The following is a 22,753-nucleotide window of genomic DNA, read 5'->3' on the forward strand; positions in this document are numbered from 1 at the left end:
TCCACTAGTGTAGTCTGAGATATTTTTTCCCCTTCACTGGCACAAAACACTTTTGGGAGAAAATAAATACAATTTACATAAATAATGTATGTGCGTTCTATTTTGCAATGAAAAAATGAACATTAAAAGGGTTCAAATACTTACAACTTCCAACTGTCAACTTTCTTGATTTTCTTTTGTCAAGCTTTCAGAATCTAATTTAATTATTTTTTTTATTATTTTCCAGGAGTACCCCCTGCAGTACTCCAAAGTACCCATAGGGGCATGAGTACCCCCATTTGAGAACCACTGCCTTAGACGACACCCCAGCTCAGAGGTTTATGATAGTCCCTTAGATACACATGTAGTGTCAAGTAGGCTGCACTTCACTCCTGCGTTTGGGTCACACCTGTTGTCAATGTCAACACAGAGGGCTTCCCTCTGGCTTTGCTTTCCTTCCACCACCAAACAGGAGGCAGTGGTCGCCTGTAGCTGTGTGTGCGTGCGCACGTTGTGTGCGTGCATGTTTGCGTGCGCGTGTGCGTGCGTGCGACCTCACAATAGATCGGGCTTACTTCCATTGCAAGCTAGCATAGGCAACTGACTGTCGCCTAAAACCAAAGGCTAAATGAAACAGACGGATGGATGAAGGATATACTACAGACGCTGATTGAGCCCAGAGTAAACTCTCCTCTCCACCAACACAAGTATACATCTATCTATCACATACAAGAGGTACGACAGCTGTTACACGTTCGGAAATAGAACATGAGCACGTCCGACGGAGAGTCAATGTGTGCTGCCCAAGGACACTCCGGCAGAACGGAAATGTCTGTTGACAGGACGGCTTGAACTCTTAAGGTTCAAACAGTTTCCCACAGTCACACACACACATACACATAGACACACGCACACACACACACACACACACACACGCACGCAAGCGCACACACACACACACACACACACACACACACACACACACACACACACACACACACACACACACACACACACACACACACACACACACACACACACACACACACACACATACACACACACACACACACACACACACACACACACACACACACACACACACACACAGGTTCCAGATGGGATCGGCAGGTGTCTCAGCTGGCTTGGACGATTTGTCTGGAGCCTTTGAGCAGGTGTCACTCTGCAGTGTATATTCTCGGGTTGATAAGATGATGATGCTGATGATGATGATGATGATGATGATGATGAGTATCAGCCCGTCTAACTGCCTGATGAGAGGATGATGGTTTTATTTGCCCAACTTCCCTGTTCTTTTTCTATCTTTATGACGGAATATTGTTATTAAGGATTAAGGACTTTGCTACTCTGGGATTTAATTCAATTATTCTTTGATATAGATGGAGGATGAGAGCTTTGTCAGTAATTTTCTTTTGAAGGGCCAATTTTACTTGAATTTTGGGTATGCATTATTCTTCTTTTTATAGTTAGCGATTGAAAAATTTGACCTCAAAAGGAAACACTAAGTAGTTAATGCGGATTCAGAATTTGTGAATTTATCACAGATGTGGAATTGTAAGGTTCTCTACCATCCTCAGTGAGTCAGTGTCTTCCTACCCTGTGAGGCGGTTTCAGTCCATGTAACCTTTCCACTAACAAGGGACCTAACAAGACAGGGGCCATCCTTGCACTTGATAAATGCTAACAGATCTAGCTAATATAATATATGTATGCCTGTCTGTCTGTCTGTCTGTCTGTCTGTCTGTCTGTCTGTCTGTCTGTCTGTCTGTCTGTCTGTCTGTCTGTCTGTCTGTCTGTCTGTCTGTCTGTCTGTCTGTCTGTCTGTCTGTCTGTTTGTCTGTCTGTCTGTCTGTCTGTCTGTCTGTCTGTCTGTCTGTCTGTCTGTCTGTCTGTCTGTCTGTCTGTCTGTCTGTCTGTCTGTCTGTCTGTCTGTATGTATAAATGCATTTATTTATTCAGAAGCTGCTGTACTCGAGCTATGTGTCTGGCATTTCCTGCATGACAGGAGGAAAAAACATTTTATTAAAACACCTGTTGCGATCTGCGTGACAAAACCACCATTGTGGAGGAATCTTCAAACCGTACGCAGATCAGAGATATGACGGTATCAAGCATTTGACGGTGTTTAAGACTTTTCAATACCAAGCTGAGATCCTGGAGGAGTTATCCCGGTTCGCTCCGTACAGATAATATTTAAAGATCTCACCCCGTCACCTTGATAATCCAGCGTAATACCAGCTGCACGTCTCTGTCTGCCTCGGTCAGAGGGGTTCTGACTCGTGCATACAGGACGGCGTTGGTGTGAAGGTTCCCATCACCCAGCTTTGAGCCCCACCAGGACCAAAACGCACAAGGTATAAATAGTGTCGCCTCGAAAAAGGAAAAATCCCCCCATATTATATTCAAAGTCCTTTCCTTTGTTCCTACTGAGTGCTGAGTCTAGTGCTGTGATGCATACTTTTTGTTCTTTTTATAACAAACCCATGGATAGGGCCCTTTTCAGGGTTAGACATCACTGTTACTCTACCCCATCACTCAAACAATGTAGGCAACGTCATTTAGTGTGAAAAGCTTTCGAATGTGCTTAGTGGTTCGAAAAGCCCGGCATTAATCTAGGCCAATTTACCATCCAGGCCTAATGTGCTATCCACCAGGTTAGGGTCCTCTTCCCTCCTAATCAGGAACAAAGCAGCCTCGGAGAGGAAGAGGAGGCTCGGTAGACGGCCACGGCGTCAGCCAGATACACATCGAGACGCATCCGTCTCATTCTGGTCTCGTGGGCTTCTCCAAATGCCATGTTTTTGTGGCTTGACAAAACTTGTGCACACAAACACACGCAGACGCTTGCACGCATTGGCATGCGCGCACACACACACACACACACACACACACACACACACACACACACACACACACACACACACACACACACACACACACACACACACACACACACACACACACACACACACACACACACACACACACACACACACACACACACACACACACACACGTACACACAGAGGGACACGTACACACCCTCTCTCTACCTTGGCAGAAGCTGACAGCAGACTTATAGCCATGGTTATTATCAGCAGTCGCTGCGGTACAAAACACACAGGAGATTGTATGTAATTAAGATGCTCTGCCCAGAAGATACCAGCTGACACGTAGTCATTGACAATATCACCCTACAAGGCAGATGACATAGCAGACTTTATTGCACCGCGTCAACGGGATGAAACAAATTCATCGGCGACGAGCAATTTCTATTATTTATCATTGGCTCTTCTCTTATTTGCAATAATTGTTTGGTTTTGATGCAGCCCAAACATGAGTACACAATCGTGACAGGCCTTAGGGGATAACGGCCTTGAATTGAGATATTAATAGAGTTAAGAGTAGGGAATATAACAAACGTGACTGTTGTGTATATGACTAGTCTCTAGGCAACCATTGACAAAACAGGTCATGGTGGGTCTTTGTTGAGTAAAGGCGTCTACAGGAAGGGGGGGGGGGGGATTGGGGAGGGGCTGGTGCAGAAGCCCTGGGATTTAACAATCTAATCAAGGGAGCACTGCTTTATTAAAGGAATGCGATCGTATCAGCCGTGAGAGGACAGCATTACCATGGCGCTTCCTCTGCTAACGAGCCGTCCAACGGTTCGATCGCAGACGTGGAAGGGTCTGTAAATGCAAGACGCTTTCCTGGCTGAAAATAAATAAGCTCTAATGCCTCCAGATCTGATCCTGTCATCCTCTTTCTTCTTCTCTTTAGTAAAGATGTCCCCTGCTAACGTCAACACTTTTAGACATACACACAATCCAAGTACCAAACCATAAACAATAGAGAGGGGGTACACAATTATAAATGTTGTATTATATCCATTTTCTTTGGTTGCTCAAAGCGTATGCTGATTATGTAGAATCATCTTTTTTTAATGGAGGTAGTCCATTTCTTCCATTGTCCTTGAGAAAAAAAAGCTCATCTGGATTTGAGACTAAAGTAATTTCTAGATGGAACTTCTTAAACGTGGAGGTCACACGACAGCTGTTTTAGGCAAGGCAAGGCAACTTTATTTATGTAGCCCTTTTCATACACAAGGCAGACTCAAAGTGCTTCACATGTAAACATTGTCATACAATAAAATACAATTGTGCTGAACGCTTTGCACACAGAAACCACTTTGCACAGATTTGAGGAAAAGGATTTGGAAAATCGCTCTGAGGCAGTTTATTCAAAGCTATGAATGCTGAACATATTATGTTTCATGTTGCTCACCATCAAGCATCAGAGCTCTGAGCTGACCAGATACGATAAGACCTCACAGAGGCCCCGGTGTTAAAACAATCGCTGACAAAAAAGAAAGGAACACACATGGCATCCTGGGAACGTCATCTTAACGTCAGCTTAGACAGCCCCGCCCCGCGCCTCAATCTGCCCCATCAGGTCGGTACGGCGCCCTCTGATGAGCCACGCTCCAGGGCACCGGGGAGCTGAGGCCGGGCTCCTCTCAGAGCTCCCCCCCGTGAGGAGGCAGGTGTTACTGCCTCCTCACGTACTCAGCCTCCCCCCCTAGACCCTCCTCCTCCAGTGATGCTGCCCTGCCGTATGCTGCACATCTGTGCCCTTTAAAGCACACACACACACACACACACACACACACACACACACACACACACACACACACACACACACACACACACACACACACACACACACACACACACAACCACACACACACACACACACACACACACACACACACACACACACACACACACACACACACACACACACACACACACACACAAACAAACCGCTGATGATGCTGCTTCTGAGAAAGCCTTGTGGGGCCAATCTTCAATCGTACTGCCCCCCCCCCCATTCAGGGTAATGTCCAGGGACGCCCCCTCCTCCCCTCCCCCCCTCCCCCCCTCTCCCTCTCTACTCACCTCCCCCTTTCATCCGAGACCTTAAGTCTGTTCATTTTTACCTCCTGTCCAAATCAAAAGGCCAACGCAGGCTCTCTCATCTCACTCGGAGCTTGTCTTTGAATCTTGTCTGTTCAGCTCTGTTTTTCCCCCTTGCTGTTGCATTATCGTTTCGTGTATCTTCCACTGTACTCCCAGCTTTCCATTGGTCTCTCCTCATGAGGGCACGTTATCTGTGCCTACCTATGGAGAGTGAAAGCTTACTTGCATTAGAAGATGGACATGGTCATTACGATTTGATTCTTGAGCTTGCTTGTCGTCACTCATGGATCGGGCTCCACTCTCCATCTCTCTTCCTCCATCTCTCTCTCTCTCTCTCTCTCTCTCTCTCTCTTTCTCCATCTCTCTCTCTCTCTCTCTCTCTCCCTCTCCCTTTCCCTCTCCCTCTCCCTCTCCCTCTCCCTCTCCCTCTCCCTCTCTCTCTCTCTCTCTCTCTCTCTCTCCCTCTCCCTTTCCCTCTCCCTCTCCCTCTCCCTCTCCCTCTCCCTCTCCCTCTCTCTCTCTCTCTCACCCTCTCTCTCTCTCTCTCTCTCTCTCTCTCTCTCTCTCTCTCTCTCTCTCTCTCTCTCTCTCTCTCTCTCCCTCTCCCTCTCCCTCTCCCTCTCTCTCTCTCTTTCTCCATCTCTCTCTCTCTCTCTCTCTCTCTCTCTCTCTCTCTCTCTCTCTCTCTCTCTCTCTCTCTCTCTCTCTCTCTCTCTCTCTCTAATTCATCATGCTCTGTGCTGAGAGGTCTGTGCTGCCGGTGTTGGAGCTGGATTCAAAGTATGTCAGCTCGCCCTCAGCCCGGCGTTCAGCCCTGATCTCGTCAACCGCCTCCGAAAGAGGACATAGTGCTGTATGAAAGTCCAGGCCGACCGATTCCACACACACACACACACACACACACACACACACACACACACACACACACACACACACACACACACACACACACACACACACACACAGACACAGACACAGACACACACACACATGCCAACGCGCACACACACACACACACACAACCACACACTCACACACGCATGGGATGTCGGCTACCCAGCCATTAAGCTAGCCAGTGGCTCTTACATGTTAATGTTGAAGTTTAACTGTGATTGCTTAATAACTGTGTAGCTTTCCATTCCAGTCATCGCTAGCTGCAGGCTGCCATTGTGTGAGGGTACAATACACTAACGCACTTATCTAATTTCCTGTGATGTATTTTAGCATTGATGTTAATCACACTGAGTTATGAGTTGGCCTTTTCCTTTGTAACAAAGCACAACTCACAATGTGTTGAAAGTGGTCTTGAGTTTACCTCCCCAAACTCCTGTGCAGTTTGATTGCGTTACGATACAATAAGAATGTAAGATATGTTCTAAAAGTTATTACCTAAAAACCCATGTTGCTCACGAGGATGTTAATGTTTCGATGAAGTGTTGTGTCGCTGTGGGAGGAAGTGCTGGTCCTTCTACTGGGTGCGGCAAGCGGCCAGAGAGGTAGACACCTGCAGTGATTCAACGGAGCCACCAAAGCTGCTAATTGCCCTGGAATGATCCCCATGTCAACCTGTAATACAACGGGGGCATCCGGCGGCCGAGGTCTTAACCATGTTTCATCAGACAAACGGGGGCCTGGCTGGTGTCGAGAGCAGGAAGAAAACCGGGTCGTGATCCCCATGGGAGCTTGAACCTGTGTGTGTGTGTGTGTGTGTGGGGAGGGGGGAGGGGGGGGGGGGTGGGGGGGCTATTCGCAAGAGTTACTGGTAGCTATGGAAACAGGGACTTTGGGTTAGCACGACACAGATCTCGAGCACAAAATACAGCAGGAGTGTAAGGCAACAAAAACAACTTCATTCAGCTGCTAATTTTAGGTTTGGGTTAAGAGGGGGGGGGGGGGGGTTGGAGTCAGATCGAATATAGTCCGTTGCCTCAGTGTATTGCATTTTAATGAGCGAGGCCAACTGTGTGCAGAGAAAACAATGAACGTTCAGATGGGCACATTGTCGGCGAGGCAGATGAATGGCGACCGGGCGACGCCTGTTGATCGAAGGCTCCATTTGGGGGAATGGGCTTCACTTAGAGCTCCTCTGTTCCCCGGCGACAGCGCGCTATTAGGCTGCTCGAGAAGTTACATCAAAACAAGCTCAATCAGAACGCAGCCTTTCTCCTCTGGCCGGGGCCCAGTCGTTTGTTGTTGAAGCCGATGACTTCCTATTAGTGCACATTCTGTCCCCATTTAGCTCAGCTGGGTTATAAATACCCAGTGGGACTCCTACATCAACACGGGGTTTTAGAGTTAAGAGCAATGGCCCTTCACAAATTACAGCTACGTCACTCTGACATTCATCTGACGAGTTATATTAAAATCAAGAACGCATTTCATATCCTTAGCTGATCCTCCATTTTTACAGCATACGCATTGCATCGTTGCAGAGCAATGCAGAATAATCATATGGCATACCCCTTGATTTTTTGGTTCCAATGCAATAATTGCGTATCGTATGAAGAATAGCAGTAACGGACGCTGATCGCTCTTGTCAAGTTGTTACTTGGATTAATTGGTTGAATGGTTAATTGTGATATTTGAGACACTACTGATGATCTTTACAACTCATTAGCCAAAGCTGTCCCTTAACTGAACTCCCCAAGCCGACGAGTCTGTTTCTGAAAGTCACATCAGGCACACATAGTGCTGTCGGCTGGGATTGGTTCCACGCTGCAGTTTTGCAGATGCAAGACGTCTTGTATTTTGACCTTTATATAACCTTTGTAGAGCGGCTGTGATTCAGCATGACATGTTCTGTCAGACAGTCCTGCATTGACAGACCATTATAAAAATCATATCAAGGAGCTTTGCAAACATAAGTAATGATATGTAGGTGTCACTGCTGCTTGATATTTTGAGATCTCTGCAATACAACTGCATTAGTCATCACATTAATGTGCATTCAAACGCCAAATTCAGGGTCTTACTTGATGGCATACAGAAAAGAATGATGGAGCAGCCAATGACTATGAGAGGACAGCTAATTAAAGGTGGTGTAGGGAGGATTTAAGAGCTAACATTTGAGTGTAATATGCTAGGAATGACAGAGCCGTTATATGTGAAATGCCCTGAAAATATCTGTTATGTTTTTGTCGGCTACGTTCTCTCTCTCTCTCTCTCTCTCTCTCTCTCTCTCTCTCTCTCTCTCTCTCTCTCTCTCCCTCTCCCTCTCCCTCTTTCTCTCTCCCTCTCCCTCTCCCCCTCTCCCTCTCTCTCTCTCGCTCCCTCTCTCTCTCTCTCTCTCTCTCTCTCTCTCTCTCTCTCTCTCTCTCTCTCTCTCTCTCTCTCTCTCCCTCTCCCTCTCCCTCTCCTCTCTCTCTCTCTCTCTCTCTCTCTCTCTCTCTCTCTCTCTCAACAATTTTAAAAAAGTGTCCTTGAACTTGAACCCCCCCTCCCCCCCCTCCCCTGCAGATCTGCACCCCCGACCTGGTGGTGTTCCTGGCCTGCGCCAACCACCGCCTGAAGGAGCGCCTGGAGCGCCGGGCGGAGCTGCAGGGACGCCCCGACGACAACCCCAAGGCCACGGAGCGGCGCCTCACCAACTTCAAGCAGAACACCATCCCCCTGGTCAAGTACTTCCAGGAGCGGGGGCCCATCGCCACGGTAACCGCCTCCGGACCGGGAAGAAACAACAGAACCTGACTGTGTGTGTTTAGGCGCAAGGGCGAGGGTCGTGTGTGTGTATCTGTGTGTGTGTGTGTGTGTGTGTGTGTGTGTGTGTGTGTGTGTGTGTGTGTGTGTGTGTGTGTGTGTGTGTGTGTGTGTGTGTGTGTGTGTGTGTGTGTGTGTGTGTGCGTGTGTGTGTGTGTGTGTGTGTGTGTGTTTGAGCATATTGGTGGGTTGGTGCGTGTGTGTGTGGGTGTGTTTGTGGGTGTGTCGGTGTGTTTGTGTGTGTTGGTGTGTGTGTGTGTGTGTGTGTGTGTGTGTGTGTGTGTGTGTGTGTGTGTGTGTGTGTGTGTGTGTGTGTGTGGGTGTGTCGGTGTGTGTGTGTGAGTATATTGGTGGGTTGGTGCGTGTGTGTGTGGGTGTGTCGGTGTGTGTGAGTTTGTTGGTGTGTGTTGGTGTGTGTGAGTGTGTTGGTGGGTGGGTGGGTGTGTGTGTGGGGGTAAATGTTTGTCTAAGTATGTGTGTGTGGCTGTTTGTCTGCGTCTATTTCTGTACTTAGCGTATCAGTGTGCTTGAGCATGTTTGTGTACACACACACACACACACACACACACACACACACACACACACACACACACACACACACACACACACACACACACACACACACACACACACACACACACACACACACACACACAAACATCTCCCAGTGTAGTCAAGTACATTGTGTGTTCTTGGAGGTGTGGTTCATGCAGAATACACACAAAGCTAAACAAAAGTAAACACAGAGTCTCTGCCGTGGCTGCAGAGTGCTCAGACAGGAGCACGGCTGGTGGCTAACAGCTTCCCCACACCTCGAGCACGGTGAGGAGAGTGGCGACAGAGTGCTCGCTGCACACTCGCGAGTGCTGAGTAGACTGGCTGAGCATGACGGCGCATCCGCTAGTAAGGTGTGAGTCCCCTGCCCCCGTCCCAGCCGTCGCTCATCCAAGCCAAGAGGCTGCCCTCGTCAGCTCCTCTGGTGTGTGCTCCCATGGATCTAGGTCAGTATCGAACGTGGCGCCACATCGCCAGTGAACAAAAAAAACGATTTACTTTTCAGACCACAAAGAAAATAAACTATTGTTTTTGCGACGGTCGGGGCGTCTCCCGAACGAGGATCTAAACCTGTTAAAGGGTAGACGTCCAAATAGCCTTGGGATGTGTCGCTGCAGTGTGCGAATGGCGCCGGGGGGGGGGGGGGGGGGCAGGCCGGGGGTGTCTCCATTCCCGTTGAATGTACCGCGTCCTGCTGCCAGCAGAGAGCAGAGAAGCTAACACTTGCAAAGTAAACAACACATTAACGCAGAGTCCCTCCCACACGTCCCTCGGCACGCCACGCCCGTCCTTATGGCCTTCTGTGCGGAACATGAGCGATAGATACGGCGATGCTATGTTCCTTGCCGGTCACGGTCAACTTTTGACCACTTGGTTTTTCCCCCCACTTGGTGTTTCTGTTATTCGTCTGTTTGTTTTCTTCGGGGCTCTCGCGCCTTGCGTGCGTGTGCTGGGTAGAAAAAACGCCTCTTCTTGTCTCTCTTGCTCTCCGCTTTGGTCCGCTCTCCCGTGGACTTTCTAGATTGCTTGTTCGCTCACCTCTCTCCCGTTCATCTTGTTAATCGCATCACTATGATGTTCCATTTCTGCTGTTCTATCCTGGGTTTTTTTAGGGCACCACACAGTACCCACAGCTTGTAGGCTTTGTGTTTTCATTTTTTAGGTTTGATAGCCAGGCTCAGAAATGACTTGACCTGCCTCTTTGTGACCGGTCTAGGTCGGTCATGAACAGGCTGATCTTTGACCCCTAGACCTGCTTCCTGCAGGGAATCCAACATGGTTTGTACCAGCCTCAATGGACTTTCTCCGTCTGGAAAATAGATAACATGATCTAAGGAAGCGGTTGTTGAACCTCTGGAAGGTTTCTGACTTGTAGATAAAGTAATATATATTCCCTTTACCCATCAAGGCTTTTACATCTTGGGCAGATCGCCTGCTTGGAAGCCTTAGTTTCACCTTCAAGGGAGCGAATGAATGTACTTGTTGGCCATTTGAAGATTGTGCTGCTTCATTCCTCATCCGTTTAGAAACACTGACAGGAGATGTGACCTACTTCTGCCTGAGCATCTTCTGTTCTGCGCTGGCGGTAAAATAGTCTCCCTCTTGGCTCATGAATAATGGGGGTGGTTAGGGCCGTGGTAACGGCCACGTGTTTGAGCATGAAGCATCTCTATGTCAGACTGATATCTTTCATCTGATTTTACCAACTCTTGTGTGGCTGTGCCGGTGCCCAACGTCTTTAGCCTCATATGGCAGCGCCCTCAGATATCCAATATAAATGTCTCAACAACAGCTGTCGCAGTGGTCGTATCTGGCTCCAGCCATGCCTTAGCCAGAAACATTAGCTCACGTCTGTTGACGTGGAGCGTAATCTATCTGAAGGTTCCATGCATGAAGGCATTGGTTCATGATAAACACTGTGAGCCCATTCCTACCTCCCATTTCTGTTTTAGACTAATATAGTTATATAGGTCTGGTGGAAGGGTTCCAGCAATCTAGACCACTGCGTTTTTCGATGACTACTGGGGTCTCAAAATAAGGAATAAAACCTGTAAGCTGATGTGCTCTCAGTTGTTCCTCTAACATGGCTGCTGGATCGTATGGCTTTCTAACAACGCTCTCAACGTGCCTTGCATGCTGCTGCTGCCGTGTCCATTTAGTTTGGTTTGTTTAGTTTGTTTTTATTTGATAGGGACAAATTACTTGGGCTGCTTGATTATGGAAAAAATCATAATCCCGATTATTTTGGTCAATATTGAAATCACGATAATTCAAACGATAATTTTTTGAGTTTGAAAACATGATGTATTTATTCAGCAGGTCTCTCCCAAGAAACACTTTGTAACTGAGAACTTGGAAATTCGCTGACATTCACGCACATATACACAAACACCCCACTTAAGATCTTCCAGCCCCCGCGCACTCACACTCACCTGTACTCCTATACGTGGCTACGTATCAGCTTGAACTGAGCCTGTAGACTTGGCCCTGAGCCTCGGTGGACCCCAGGAGACCTCCACTCGACGGCCGTGTCCACCGTGTGTATTGAGAGCATCACAAGAGGTTTGGGATATCGACCAACAGGCGGCATGCCCTCCAACAAAAGCTGGTTTCGAGAAACATTGTTTTTTAAAGTGGAACTGAAACAACAAGTGGGTTGAAGTGGATAAACACTCTGCGCTATGACATGATGGCTCAACAGTGCACCTCGTTTCACCGGGAGCTTTCCAGGTGCTTTTAGTACACTGTGTTTTGCACACTATGTGTTAATAGTATTGGACATATTACATACTACTCTTACATACCATGCAGTATACTAATAGTGGAGATTCAGACGGAATCATGGAATGTAAGAAATATCGAAATGGTAAAAGATAGAAGTGGGGGTGTTACTGTATTTCCCTAGAGCCCAAGGGGCCGTTCAAGATCAAGTTTGACAGGAATACATTACAATACTCGGCAACAAAGACCTGGCAGCTAGTTAATCTGATGGCAACAATAGTTTGCTTTTTATGGGCTGGCTGGCAGCTTTATATTGTCTATAAATAAGATCGCTGTTACACAAAGGCTACATCCCGACAGCTCTTAGACTGTATTGCAATCGGGAAGTTTTTATAAAATGAATACTTACCCCGCTATTCGTATTTATCTATTCATGGATGGAATCAAGCAAAGTAGAGCTTTTCTGTGAATGGCCTTGTTTTTGAAGGGTGCAATATAAATAAATAGATGATGAGCAGCAGCTGGGATGAGTTGTTGGTGACCTGACCTGCTCTCACAGTGCTTGTGCGGCAGCCATGTATGTACTGCATGTACTGATGTGCGTACAGTGTGTGTGCGTGCATTAATTGTTTTTTTTATTTGTTTAGCAAAGTCGTATACAGTCGGCTAATTGCTTTTTAAATTAAATTCTGCATCGCCTCGAACGTCCTTGGCTGGTGAACGGGTGGCTGTTAAATATACGTCTGCGTGTGATGTCTGCTACACCTATGACGAGGCTGCCGCCAACGCCGCTACACAGCACACCTCCCTCTGTGTCTCTCTGTGGCCTAACGACGCCCAGGTGATTACAATTACAATTCAGTGCATCAACAGATCATTAGACAGCTAATGACATCAATGAGGGCCAACGATGGGGGGTGACGTCAGCGCTGCTGCTCGATAGAATCCCAGGCCTCGGCAGAACTTGAGCTTCCTTCAGATTCTTTTTATTACGTTTCTTATACATTTAATTTGATTCAATCATTTAATTCAAGTTATTTTATTTGCCACTATTATTATTATTGCTGTTGTTATTTTATTTTCATGGTTCCGCTTCTATGTTCTGTGACTAAGACAACGTCACCTGTTCACACATACTATGCTGATTGCATGAACAAACAAAACTAAAAGAATGAAAGTAAAAAAAAAGCTTCCTTCACACAGAACCAATAATGGATCTCAGCCCTCGAACCCGGAATCATGGGCACCACTGCACACCCGACTCAAGGCCATTGGCTGAGTTACTCCTACGACTTATAGGGAATGTTTTAATTGTTTCCTTTTCCTCTGAGCAGAATGATGCTGCACCTTCTAAAATCGTTACAATCTGGCATTGCAGCCCCGGGATTGGGGAGAGAGCTGTGCGCCTGTAGGGAAACAATTTCACCGTCGCTACTTTGGCCCTGAGGATTGTCTGTGCTGCTCGTCCTACAGAGCGAAGCCTGAACACAGCCTCTCACAGCCTTCAGCAGCCGGGGAGAGGAAATGAGAGGAAGGCCAGACTAAGGGTGGCCTTTCTAAAGGATTTCAAAGAGGATTTTAGATATTAAAAGGAAACTGTCTCTCCCAGCCCTTCCGATCCAATTCAATTCAATTAGATTTTAGTTGTATAGCCTTTAATCACCATTACATTCTCAAAGGGCTAATGGGCAAATACTGTTATAAAATAAATCACTTTCCTCCCTTCTGACATCCAACACGGATCCTCTACACATCTGACTTGAATATAACAAATATCGAATCAGGAAGAACCATCGCATAGGAGCAACGCCATCTCCGGTGAAACACGGTTCATTGCCTTTGGTGGTTTTTGATGGGATCAAACCAGTGCTAAACAATGTGTTAGTAGTTAGTAGCATCACCTGCCGCTAACTCTTGCCTTGCCACGTATCTCTGCTTTTATTCAAGCATTTAACAACCTCACAGCACTCTGTGCACAGTGTGGGCTACACACATGGCAAAGCCACCTTGAAACATAGAACGGATCACCTTTCAACGCCATCTGCACTATCCATGGCTTGGCCTGGTCCTTGCAATAGCAGACAATGGCTCCCAAAATAACGGCGTGATTCTGAGGGGCGGGAGTTTCTCAAACGTAGAGCGTAGTGGGTTGGATTCAAGCACGCTGAAGACATCTGAACCAGAAGGGACCCTGCTTTCATTCGTCAAGCCGCTACATCCATGTCTGTGTCTGTGTGTGTGTGTGTGTGAGAGGAGGGATGGGGGAATTGTGACTTATCTAGAGATGGTATGAAATGTCAAATATAATGCAGGGAACAATTTAACCTTTAGCTGAGGGCAAGGTCTCCAGGATCATCCAATCATATCGGGCCACAGAAACGCGGAGGTGGGGGTGGTGGTGTTAACGTTGATGTGACACTTTAATTAAATGGAGCTTTTCAATATGCCGTCAAAGGATCTTGCTTCCGAAACTTTGAATTCCTTTACGGCTCGTGCATATAGAACTAATTTCAAAATATAAAACAAGACACAAGCTAACTCCCCAATTTGGCAATTTCACAATCCAAATACCCAGGTGGGGTTAATTATAGGGGGTCCGACACGACTGTCAAATACACACTTTGGGGGAATGAATAATGTGCTGCCTCTTTGATAACACCACAATTAAAATGGGCTATTGAAGCATTCCCAGACATAAGAGGCTTGGAGAAGGGCTTGATGTTAATAGCTGGGATCACAACCCAGGGGCAAGGTTTGCAGCATTCATTAAATACACAGCCTTTAACTTGGTCCTCCCAACAACCCACAGATCTGGCCAATCACACGTCTTCGATTTCATCCTTTGCATTTAACTGTAATTTATCTGTAGACCAGGAAAAAGCACGTTCTACAGGCTAAATAGCTGCTTATCCAATGAATGGTGTATTATTTTACTGTTACTTTAAGATAGACAAATGGAGCAAAATAAAGCGAAGACACACATGCACATTATCCTTCATACTTCCATTTTTTATTTTTTTATTTAACCTTTATTTAACCAGGAAAGTCCGCAATTATATTGAGAAAACAACCTCACAAAAGGAACCATTAGCTTCCTCCAATTACATGAGATCAGGCTCTCCATGACAATGCCTGAATAGGAATACTTAGCAGGATAATGCCATGTGCTGACACATTGTAACATTGCACTCCTGCTGTGCTGTCCATTCCTCAAAACCCTGAAGAAACCGAATGTATTTTCTTCCCTAATTGGTTAGAAATATTCTACGGTTCCAGCGGGTCTTCTGACAAAACCCGATCAGATGAAAGGCTTTCATTCCAAATGTCACATCTCATGATGGAAAGTCTTATCTGCCCTAGCCCTCTCTGTGAAAAGCTCAATTATTCATATTCGCTTTTAAATGTCTTCCGTTGTCGTCTTTAGTTTGCCATGTTTGTCCAATTGAATTAGTTTTTCTGAGTCACAGTACGTCAGACATTTAGATGCCAACACAGACACAAAAACCACACACCCACACACACATTCATGCACAGGCTATCCGCTCATTACGGGAGAAATGGAAAGTCTTATTCGGTGAAATGAAAAAAATAGTTTGGTCCTGTTTGCCTCATACCAGCCTCTTTCAAAACAAACATGACCAAGCCGTTTTCCAAGGATCTGCTCGCTCATTTATTACTTCAATGTCAAATACTGGCCTTTTTAATATTTATGAACGGGAATAATATGAAGATTTCATGCATTTATGCACCCTATTTCTCATTCTTTCATTTTCCGTTGCTCAAACCAACTGGCCACTCCGAATATCCCCTCACACCTGCCACCGCGCATCAGGGACATCGTATACCGTGTGTAGTTTCTAATCCTTTGTTTTAACATGTTTACGTTGTAGTAGGGATCTGGATCTTCAGTCGACTGTGTAACCATTTTTTATTCGTTACAAAATTCCACATATATAATTATATAAAATGTATATCAAATAAATACGGAGTATCGTAAAAAGTTGTTTTAAGTTCCAGAGACAGTCGGGGGGGGGGGGTCCTCCTTCAGGTATGACGATGTTGTTGAGTGAAGAAGTAATCCTTTTACCTCACTCAGGGAGGTACCCACAACACGGCAGACAGTGGGGGCCTTTTCATAGCCTGTTGCCATAGTAACAGGGGGACGGGGGCTGCAGCAGTGTGGTTCGGACCCCCCCCCTAACCCCCCCCCCCCCCCCCCCCCCCCCCCCCACCCCCCACAGCCTCACTTGGCCAATTGACTCTTTGTTTTGGGACGAGCAATCAATGCCTTGTCTCACAGACGGAGAGAAAAGTGTTATCATCAAGACAATTATTGATTTGTCTCTTTTTAACCTTTACATCCCATAACCACGAATTTACCCCTGCCACTAGATCTTAAGTAAGCTTGAAACTGAATTTATTTGACTCTAAACAGGGATTACTTTCAATCTATACATTTCAGTAAAACATTACATAATATATAAATTGTTTTTTTTCCTTTTGGGTTAGTCTCCCCCTTCAATGTGTTTTGACAGAGAGTGGCAGCTGATAAATATTTCTTCTTTTCAGTTCGATGCTGATCGAGATGAGGAGGAGGTTTTCAGTGACATCAGCATGACTTGGACAGCAAACTTTTCCCTTTCAAATCACGGGTAGCAGGTGAGTGTAAATGAATACAGTTGTTTACACAAATATACTGTATACAAACACTCACATGCAATATTAGGAGGTGAGCAAAAGAGTGATTGCATTTTGGTTCTTTGGCGGCAAGTATTGGCTGTGTCTATTTTAAAGTTGTATTTACTTAAAACATACTGACGAACGCGCAATAACTCCTCACACCTGCAACAGGGACATTGTATCAGGGCCCTCTTTAGTTCCTCGTTCTTCATGTTTGTGTTGGTGTGGGGATCTGTTTTTGGCCTTTGGCCTTTTTTCTTCTGTATCAAATTAAGAACTTAATTCCGATTACATTACTTCACAGGATATTTATTAAAAGTGTAGATCAAATATTATTATGGGGTTATTATAAAAGTTGTCTGATAAATAATGTATATTTAATATATTCAAACAATTCTAGATTCATCGTTTTTTAGCATTATAGTTAGCATTTCATAGTAGAAGCAGTGTCTCCATAAACCATCAGAGAGTCGTGTGTCCTCCTTCAGGTATGACATGCCTGTATGTGTTTGTGTGTGTGTGTGTGTGTGTGTGTGTGTGTGTGTGTGTGTGTGTGTGTGTGTGTGTGTGTGTGTGTGTGTGTGTGTGTGTGTGTGTGTGTGTGTGTGTGTGTGTGGTGTGTGTGTTTGCGTGAGTTTTCATGACATGTGTTTGTGTGTTTATGTTTTGCATGAGAGATTTTATTAAAGCCAGGGTTGAAGAAACGTTCAATATGAGAACCCCTTCGGTCCCAGACTGACTTTAAAGCAGCTCCAGGTGGCTACAGCAGATGTCAAGACATGTGGGTGGGAGGCAGACAGATAACATGAATCAACATAAGGAAAGTTATCCTTCGAATTAAGGGGGATTTATAGCAAAGAAATGCTGAAAGTGATCCAATTTTACGTTTAAGGGGATTTATATTACAAACTAATGATAAAATACATTATTGAAGAAGGGAAATGTGTCACTCGAAGTGTTGGCATATTATACCACTCCCTATTCTAGCTTCTTCATCTATATGTAACAAATAAATTAATATTTGTTCATGTTTATTAAAAATAGTTGGACATGTCTTCCTTGTGCCCTAGCAACCAAAACACCAAAAGCAGGTTGAAATGTTTCTCGGGAAATCAAAATAGAACCAGTTGAAAGTCAAGTATTTATCGCAGAAGATGCTAAACAGCGCAAAAAAGTGGAGCGCTTCGCACTTATTTGCCAACACTTAATCTATTCAGTTTCAGCATTAAGTATAGAAGCTAAGTAGTAGTTCAGTTTAGCTACTAATCACATTTTTTTCTGTTTTTGCCGAATGAAGAAGAAGATTCCCGTTCCTGTACTTTGATATTCCGAAGGTTTTTTATGCACTAAATAATTAAAAATGAATTGCAACACGTACATTTCCCAAGCCCTAAACATATATCTTTAGAAACTTGCGCAAAAATATTAATGTGGAATGTTTTGGGTAAGCAGCAATTATGTCTATTTAATGTTTGTTGATGAAGCAAGTTCTGCCGGCTATATCCACCGTTGATGCACAACATACAACATCTATTTTCAGTGCTTTATTCTGAATATTAAATGTTTTATTTGTTTATGTAACTTTCTGCATGCTGAGCACATAATACCATAATGTCTTAAACATAGCACAAAAGACTAACAGCCTTATACGATCCTAATGTTTCTATCTAAAAACAGGATTTCACCGCACCAATTCATTAGATACAGTTTTACCTAAGTAAGTAAATGATTGGAGCTGATTGAGCGCAACAGAGAGTAACAGTGAGCTGCGGAGAGCATTTGGCTGATGGCCTGCTAGCATTTGAATGCTGTTCATGCGCGCTCTTTAATGGAACATCACAACAGGGTGCACCATTAGCTCCCTTTGTTTGACCTTGGATGAACAGAGAAAATACATAAATACTGCAGAACAGAAAACACCATGAAAAGAGGCTTGATTTTTTTCGGTCCGTAAATCAAATAGAAATCCTCATACATAATATAATAATATTCAATCAAAGCTAGAGCAGGCAATTATTTTTAGAAGCCTTGAAATGCCGGACAGCGATCGATAAATCAAATGCTCTGACAAAAAAAGAGAAAGAATCTGGTGTCTTTGTCTGTCAGGGGCCGGTGATAATAAGCCCCGGCCTTTATAATCATTAGCCTCAGGCCGAGTTGAATGATTGCTTGAGTGCTACCTACCCAGCGACCCTGTTTCCGTCTGTACACCATGTGAAGATCTGACGTGTGCTACTCTGCTGCTGTGGTTGTCTTTGGTCTCCAGGGCCCGGTGAACTGGATCTCAGCCTACTGGGCGAACCCAACAGTCTGCCAGATGCTCCTGGGGAGGTAAGGACCGTCCGCTGCTGCTAGTCCTCAGGTAGGGACCCAGTGGATAAGGCACTGAAGCTTCTCCTACTTTGTACCGATGCTTTCATCCAATGCAATCTAAGCCCGTCAAAAAAATGCACACACGATAAGGATGTTTAGCCTGCATGTCCGTGCTGATTCTCCGTTATATTGGACCACCGATTATTAGAAATATGCACGCTACCTCTCTGACGCCAAGATTGAAATCTTGATGAAAGTTATGAGTTATAAGAGTATGGAAGAAGGGTAAACTTAATACTATCGTGTGTGAGCCTTTTCCCGTAGACAATTATGCCGCTTTTCCACCGCACATGTAGCTCGACTCGACTCGACTCGACTCGACACGACTCGACACGGTAGCAGCACGGGTCGTTTTTCCACCGCAAATAGTACCTCCTGGACGTGGGCGCGTCGGCTGCGCGAAAGGGCCGTGACGTATTTTTGTACGCGACGCAAACAACACCTACGCAACCCACACATGGACAGAACCCACAAAACAACAATGGAGGACATCGATGCGATCTGGTATTCGTGGTTCGTATATAGCTGGCATGTTGAAGAAGTTGTAGAAGTGGAATATGTTGGCTGCGGCGCTGCTAGGCTGTTACCAGCATGGTTGCCATGTCGCTCTCGTGACTTCGTCACACTCTCTGGCCAATCAGTGGCCGGCCGTCTGCTGACGTCACCTTTTAGCATCGGCTCAGCCGCTTGGAACCTAGAGCGAGGCGGGTACTAGAAAAAGCAGCCACTTCAGGTACCAGATACCATGTTTTCGCGATGGAAACGCCAAAAATGCGAGCTGAGTCGAGTCGAATCGAGTCGAGTCGAGCTGGTACCATGCAGTGGAAAAGCGGCATAACACTACAGTATAACCCCGATACTTTTATGTCAACCTCAATGTTTCTGGAAATGTTGTCCTTGATCTGAAGCCACACAAACCTGTTTGATCATTTTTAAATGATGAGTTATATAATTCATGCATTTAATAAGATGATAAAATATGCATCCAACCCTAATCTGTGCTACCATCCCTTAACGCGGTGGCCTAACACTTCAATCATATCGTGTTTCCCCTGCTCATGAAAAGGCTGTGACCTGCTCACAGCCTCACCCACAGCTGGCGCGTGTGTTCTGTCACTTGTCCTTGATCCAATCAAATCAAATCCAAGCGTCAGATCATATTACATCGCCTTTTGTCCCGTGCTAATTGGCCGCTTTTAATTTGAAGTACATCTGACTTTGGAAGGATTGCTCTGAATACAATGTAACCTTGCCTTACCACAGTTGCCATGGCTGCCAGGGTTTAACCTAAGATCCTTATTAGTGCTGATACATTTTAGTGTCCTATAGTTACACAAATCACACATGGGAGCCATAGCCCGGAGTCGTGCCCGGATGTCACATCTGGGAGCTTCCCCGGAGACGATACACACTTCCGAACCTCTTGTGGGCAGCATCTGCTGCACTGCGTGTCTCTTCCTCCCGTTCCTAGTGCACGCGGGTCATGTGGTATCATGAAGTGGTGTCAGAGATGCCACTGCCCTTAAGCATATAGTGTCCGAGCCTCATCAAGAGGCTTGGCCTACAGAGAGAGCAATGAAAGAGGCTTGTGTGGCTGGAGGAAACATCACGCTTTCATACGTTTGATCCATCCTTTCATGGTTTAGGTTTAGCTGACAAACTGCACGTCGGGTTTCCTAGAATGGGTTCTCGTTCAAGCAAACAAAAGGGAATTGTGCCGGGCAGAACCGAGACCAATAAGGCTGCTACACACTGGCCCAACCGGGTGGCCATCTGAAACGTTTGGGGAGACCTCGGACGAGGGAACAACAATTGGTTGCGCGAATCAGCACGGTGTGTGGTAGCGGCGGACTCTCGCCACGAGACCAGCGCCACCCCGATGTAAAGGAGGACTCATTGCATCTCGCGCAAGCGCAGAAACGTCCACACTGCTGTGTAGTGGCGTATTCTTCGAGGTGTGTTTTCAATGCAATTTACGAATTGTTGTTGGCCGTTGGTTTGAGTCTGGGCGGTGTGTAGGGCCCCTTAAGGTCACACCGGTCAGTATTGTCAGCTCTTTGACTCTTCGAGACACTGTTGTGTCTGACGAATGAAGGAATCAAAGCAGCATAGCAAGCAGGGCACCCACAACGAGACGATATCGGACAGCGTTGTTGTGTTTTTCGGACCCTGGGAGCACCCAAACCTCTCCTGGGTTGTCCACTTTGGCAGGGACCCTGTTGGGTCTTCCAACCGCGTTGACCACAACAAACGATGTTAGCCACAAGGCCGACAGAGGTAGCCCACGCCAAATGGAGCTGAGAGACGTCCCCCCCCCCACAGAGAGAGCGTGTGGGATGAAGGCGGGGGCACTGCCCCCCCCCGCCAACTCCCCAATCACGGTCTGCTGCTGTTTGATTGGAGGAAGATTGGGGATCGGTGGGGCATGTCCGTGGGCAGTCTGACACAATGGGACGGGAGATGACGGGGGGACGGTGCTCCATGTTGCCACACTTTGGACCACTCAGGCACGCCGCATGCGCAAGATGCCAATCCCCAAACGCCACAGTGCCTCACCTTCAGACTCCGTGTAGAGATTGTGCTACCTACGAGCTGCGCGGGAGGAAATGAACTCTTGTGAGTCACGAAGCAGGAGGCTGGGTTAATGCGCCACTGCCGGGTCCTAATGACACGCCTGACGAGCGCTTTTTTAATTACCTGAGGGACACCCGTTTACAATCTATCATTCTTGGTTTTATTTTCCTTCTCTTATCTTTGTTTATCTCTCTCTCTCTCTCTCTCTCTCTCGCTCTCTCTATCTCTCTCTCTCTCTATCTCTATCTCTCCCTGTCTGTCTCCCCTCTCTCTCTCTCTCTCTCTCTTCTCTCTTCTCCTCTCTCTCCTCTCCCTGCTCTCTCTCCCTGTCTGTCTCCCTCTCTCTCGCTCTACTTCTTTCTCTCTCCTCCTTCTTCTCTCTCCGCCCTCTCTCTCTCTCTCTCTCTCCTGTCTCTCTCTCTCTTCTCTCTCTCTCTCTCTCTCTCTTTCTCCCTGTCTGTCTCTGTCTCTCTCTCTGTCGCCCTCTCTCTCTCTCTCTCCCTGTCTGTCTCTGTCTCTCTCTCTTTCTCTCTCTCCCTGTCTGTCTCTGTCTCTCTCTCTGTCGCCCTCTCTATCTCTATCTCCAGCCTCGTTCGTCCCTAGGGGGGTTAGATGTGGCCACATACCGGCGCCTGTCAGAGTCTGCCTCAAGTCTGACTATCGCAAATAACGATAAGGGAAAAAGATTATAGGTTATAGGTTATATAAGAGATTAATTGAAATGAGATTCATTCGGTGGTTTCCCCAGGTGAACTGTGTCATATTGTGTGTCTTACCTCCTCCTTGGCTCCAAGGCATGCCCAGTTTACTCTGCCTGAACCTGCACGGCTGTTTGTTATCCCAACACACAGTTAAGCTCTTGGCAGAGTTGGTCGCTCCGGTCGGTACGGGTCATAGGTCATTCGCGTGGTTCTCCAGTCAAAGTGGTTCAGGGTCACAGTTTCATCACAGAGCTCTTCACCTCTGACCCGGTTGCCACGGGTGACCAAGGCCCACTGCGTCGCTCCGACGCAGGGGTGAGGTTGATCCTTTGCTGCGTCCTCCTCCGGTTTGGTTAGCGTCCACGCTGGGCGTTGTGAGGTGACCTAAACGTTGTCAACAAACAGCTCGCGGTTGGGGCTGCTTGACAGGACAGCCGAGGGCAGCTAATATCACCTCCTCGTTGCAGACCATAA

At 46.4% G+C, this 22,753-nt stretch overlaps 1 protein-coding gene across 1 annotated transcript in view; it reads left to right on the forward strand.

Moving 5' to 3' along the window:
- Positions 1 to 22,753, forward strand: part of LOC130387154 (adenylate kinase isoenzyme 5-like) — a 43,973-nt gene that overhangs the window by 10,818 nt on the left and 10,402 nt on the right. The window contains 4 exon segments of the mRNA XM_056596151.1: positions 8,436 to 8,627; positions 16,521 to 16,566; positions 16,569 to 16,610; positions 18,898 to 18,962. Coding sequence (XP_056452126.1) covers positions 8,436 to 8,627; positions 16,521 to 16,566; positions 16,569 to 16,610; positions 18,898 to 18,962 — 345 coding nt within the window.

The sequence above is a fragment of the Gadus chalcogrammus genome, chromosome 8 (genome assembly GCF_026213295.1).
Source record: "Gadus chalcogrammus isolate NIFS_2021 chromosome 8, NIFS_Gcha_1.0, whole genome shotgun sequence".
NCBI classification, from domain to species: domain Eukaryota; kingdom Metazoa; phylum Chordata; class Actinopteri; order Gadiformes; family Gadidae; genus Gadus; species Gadus chalcogrammus.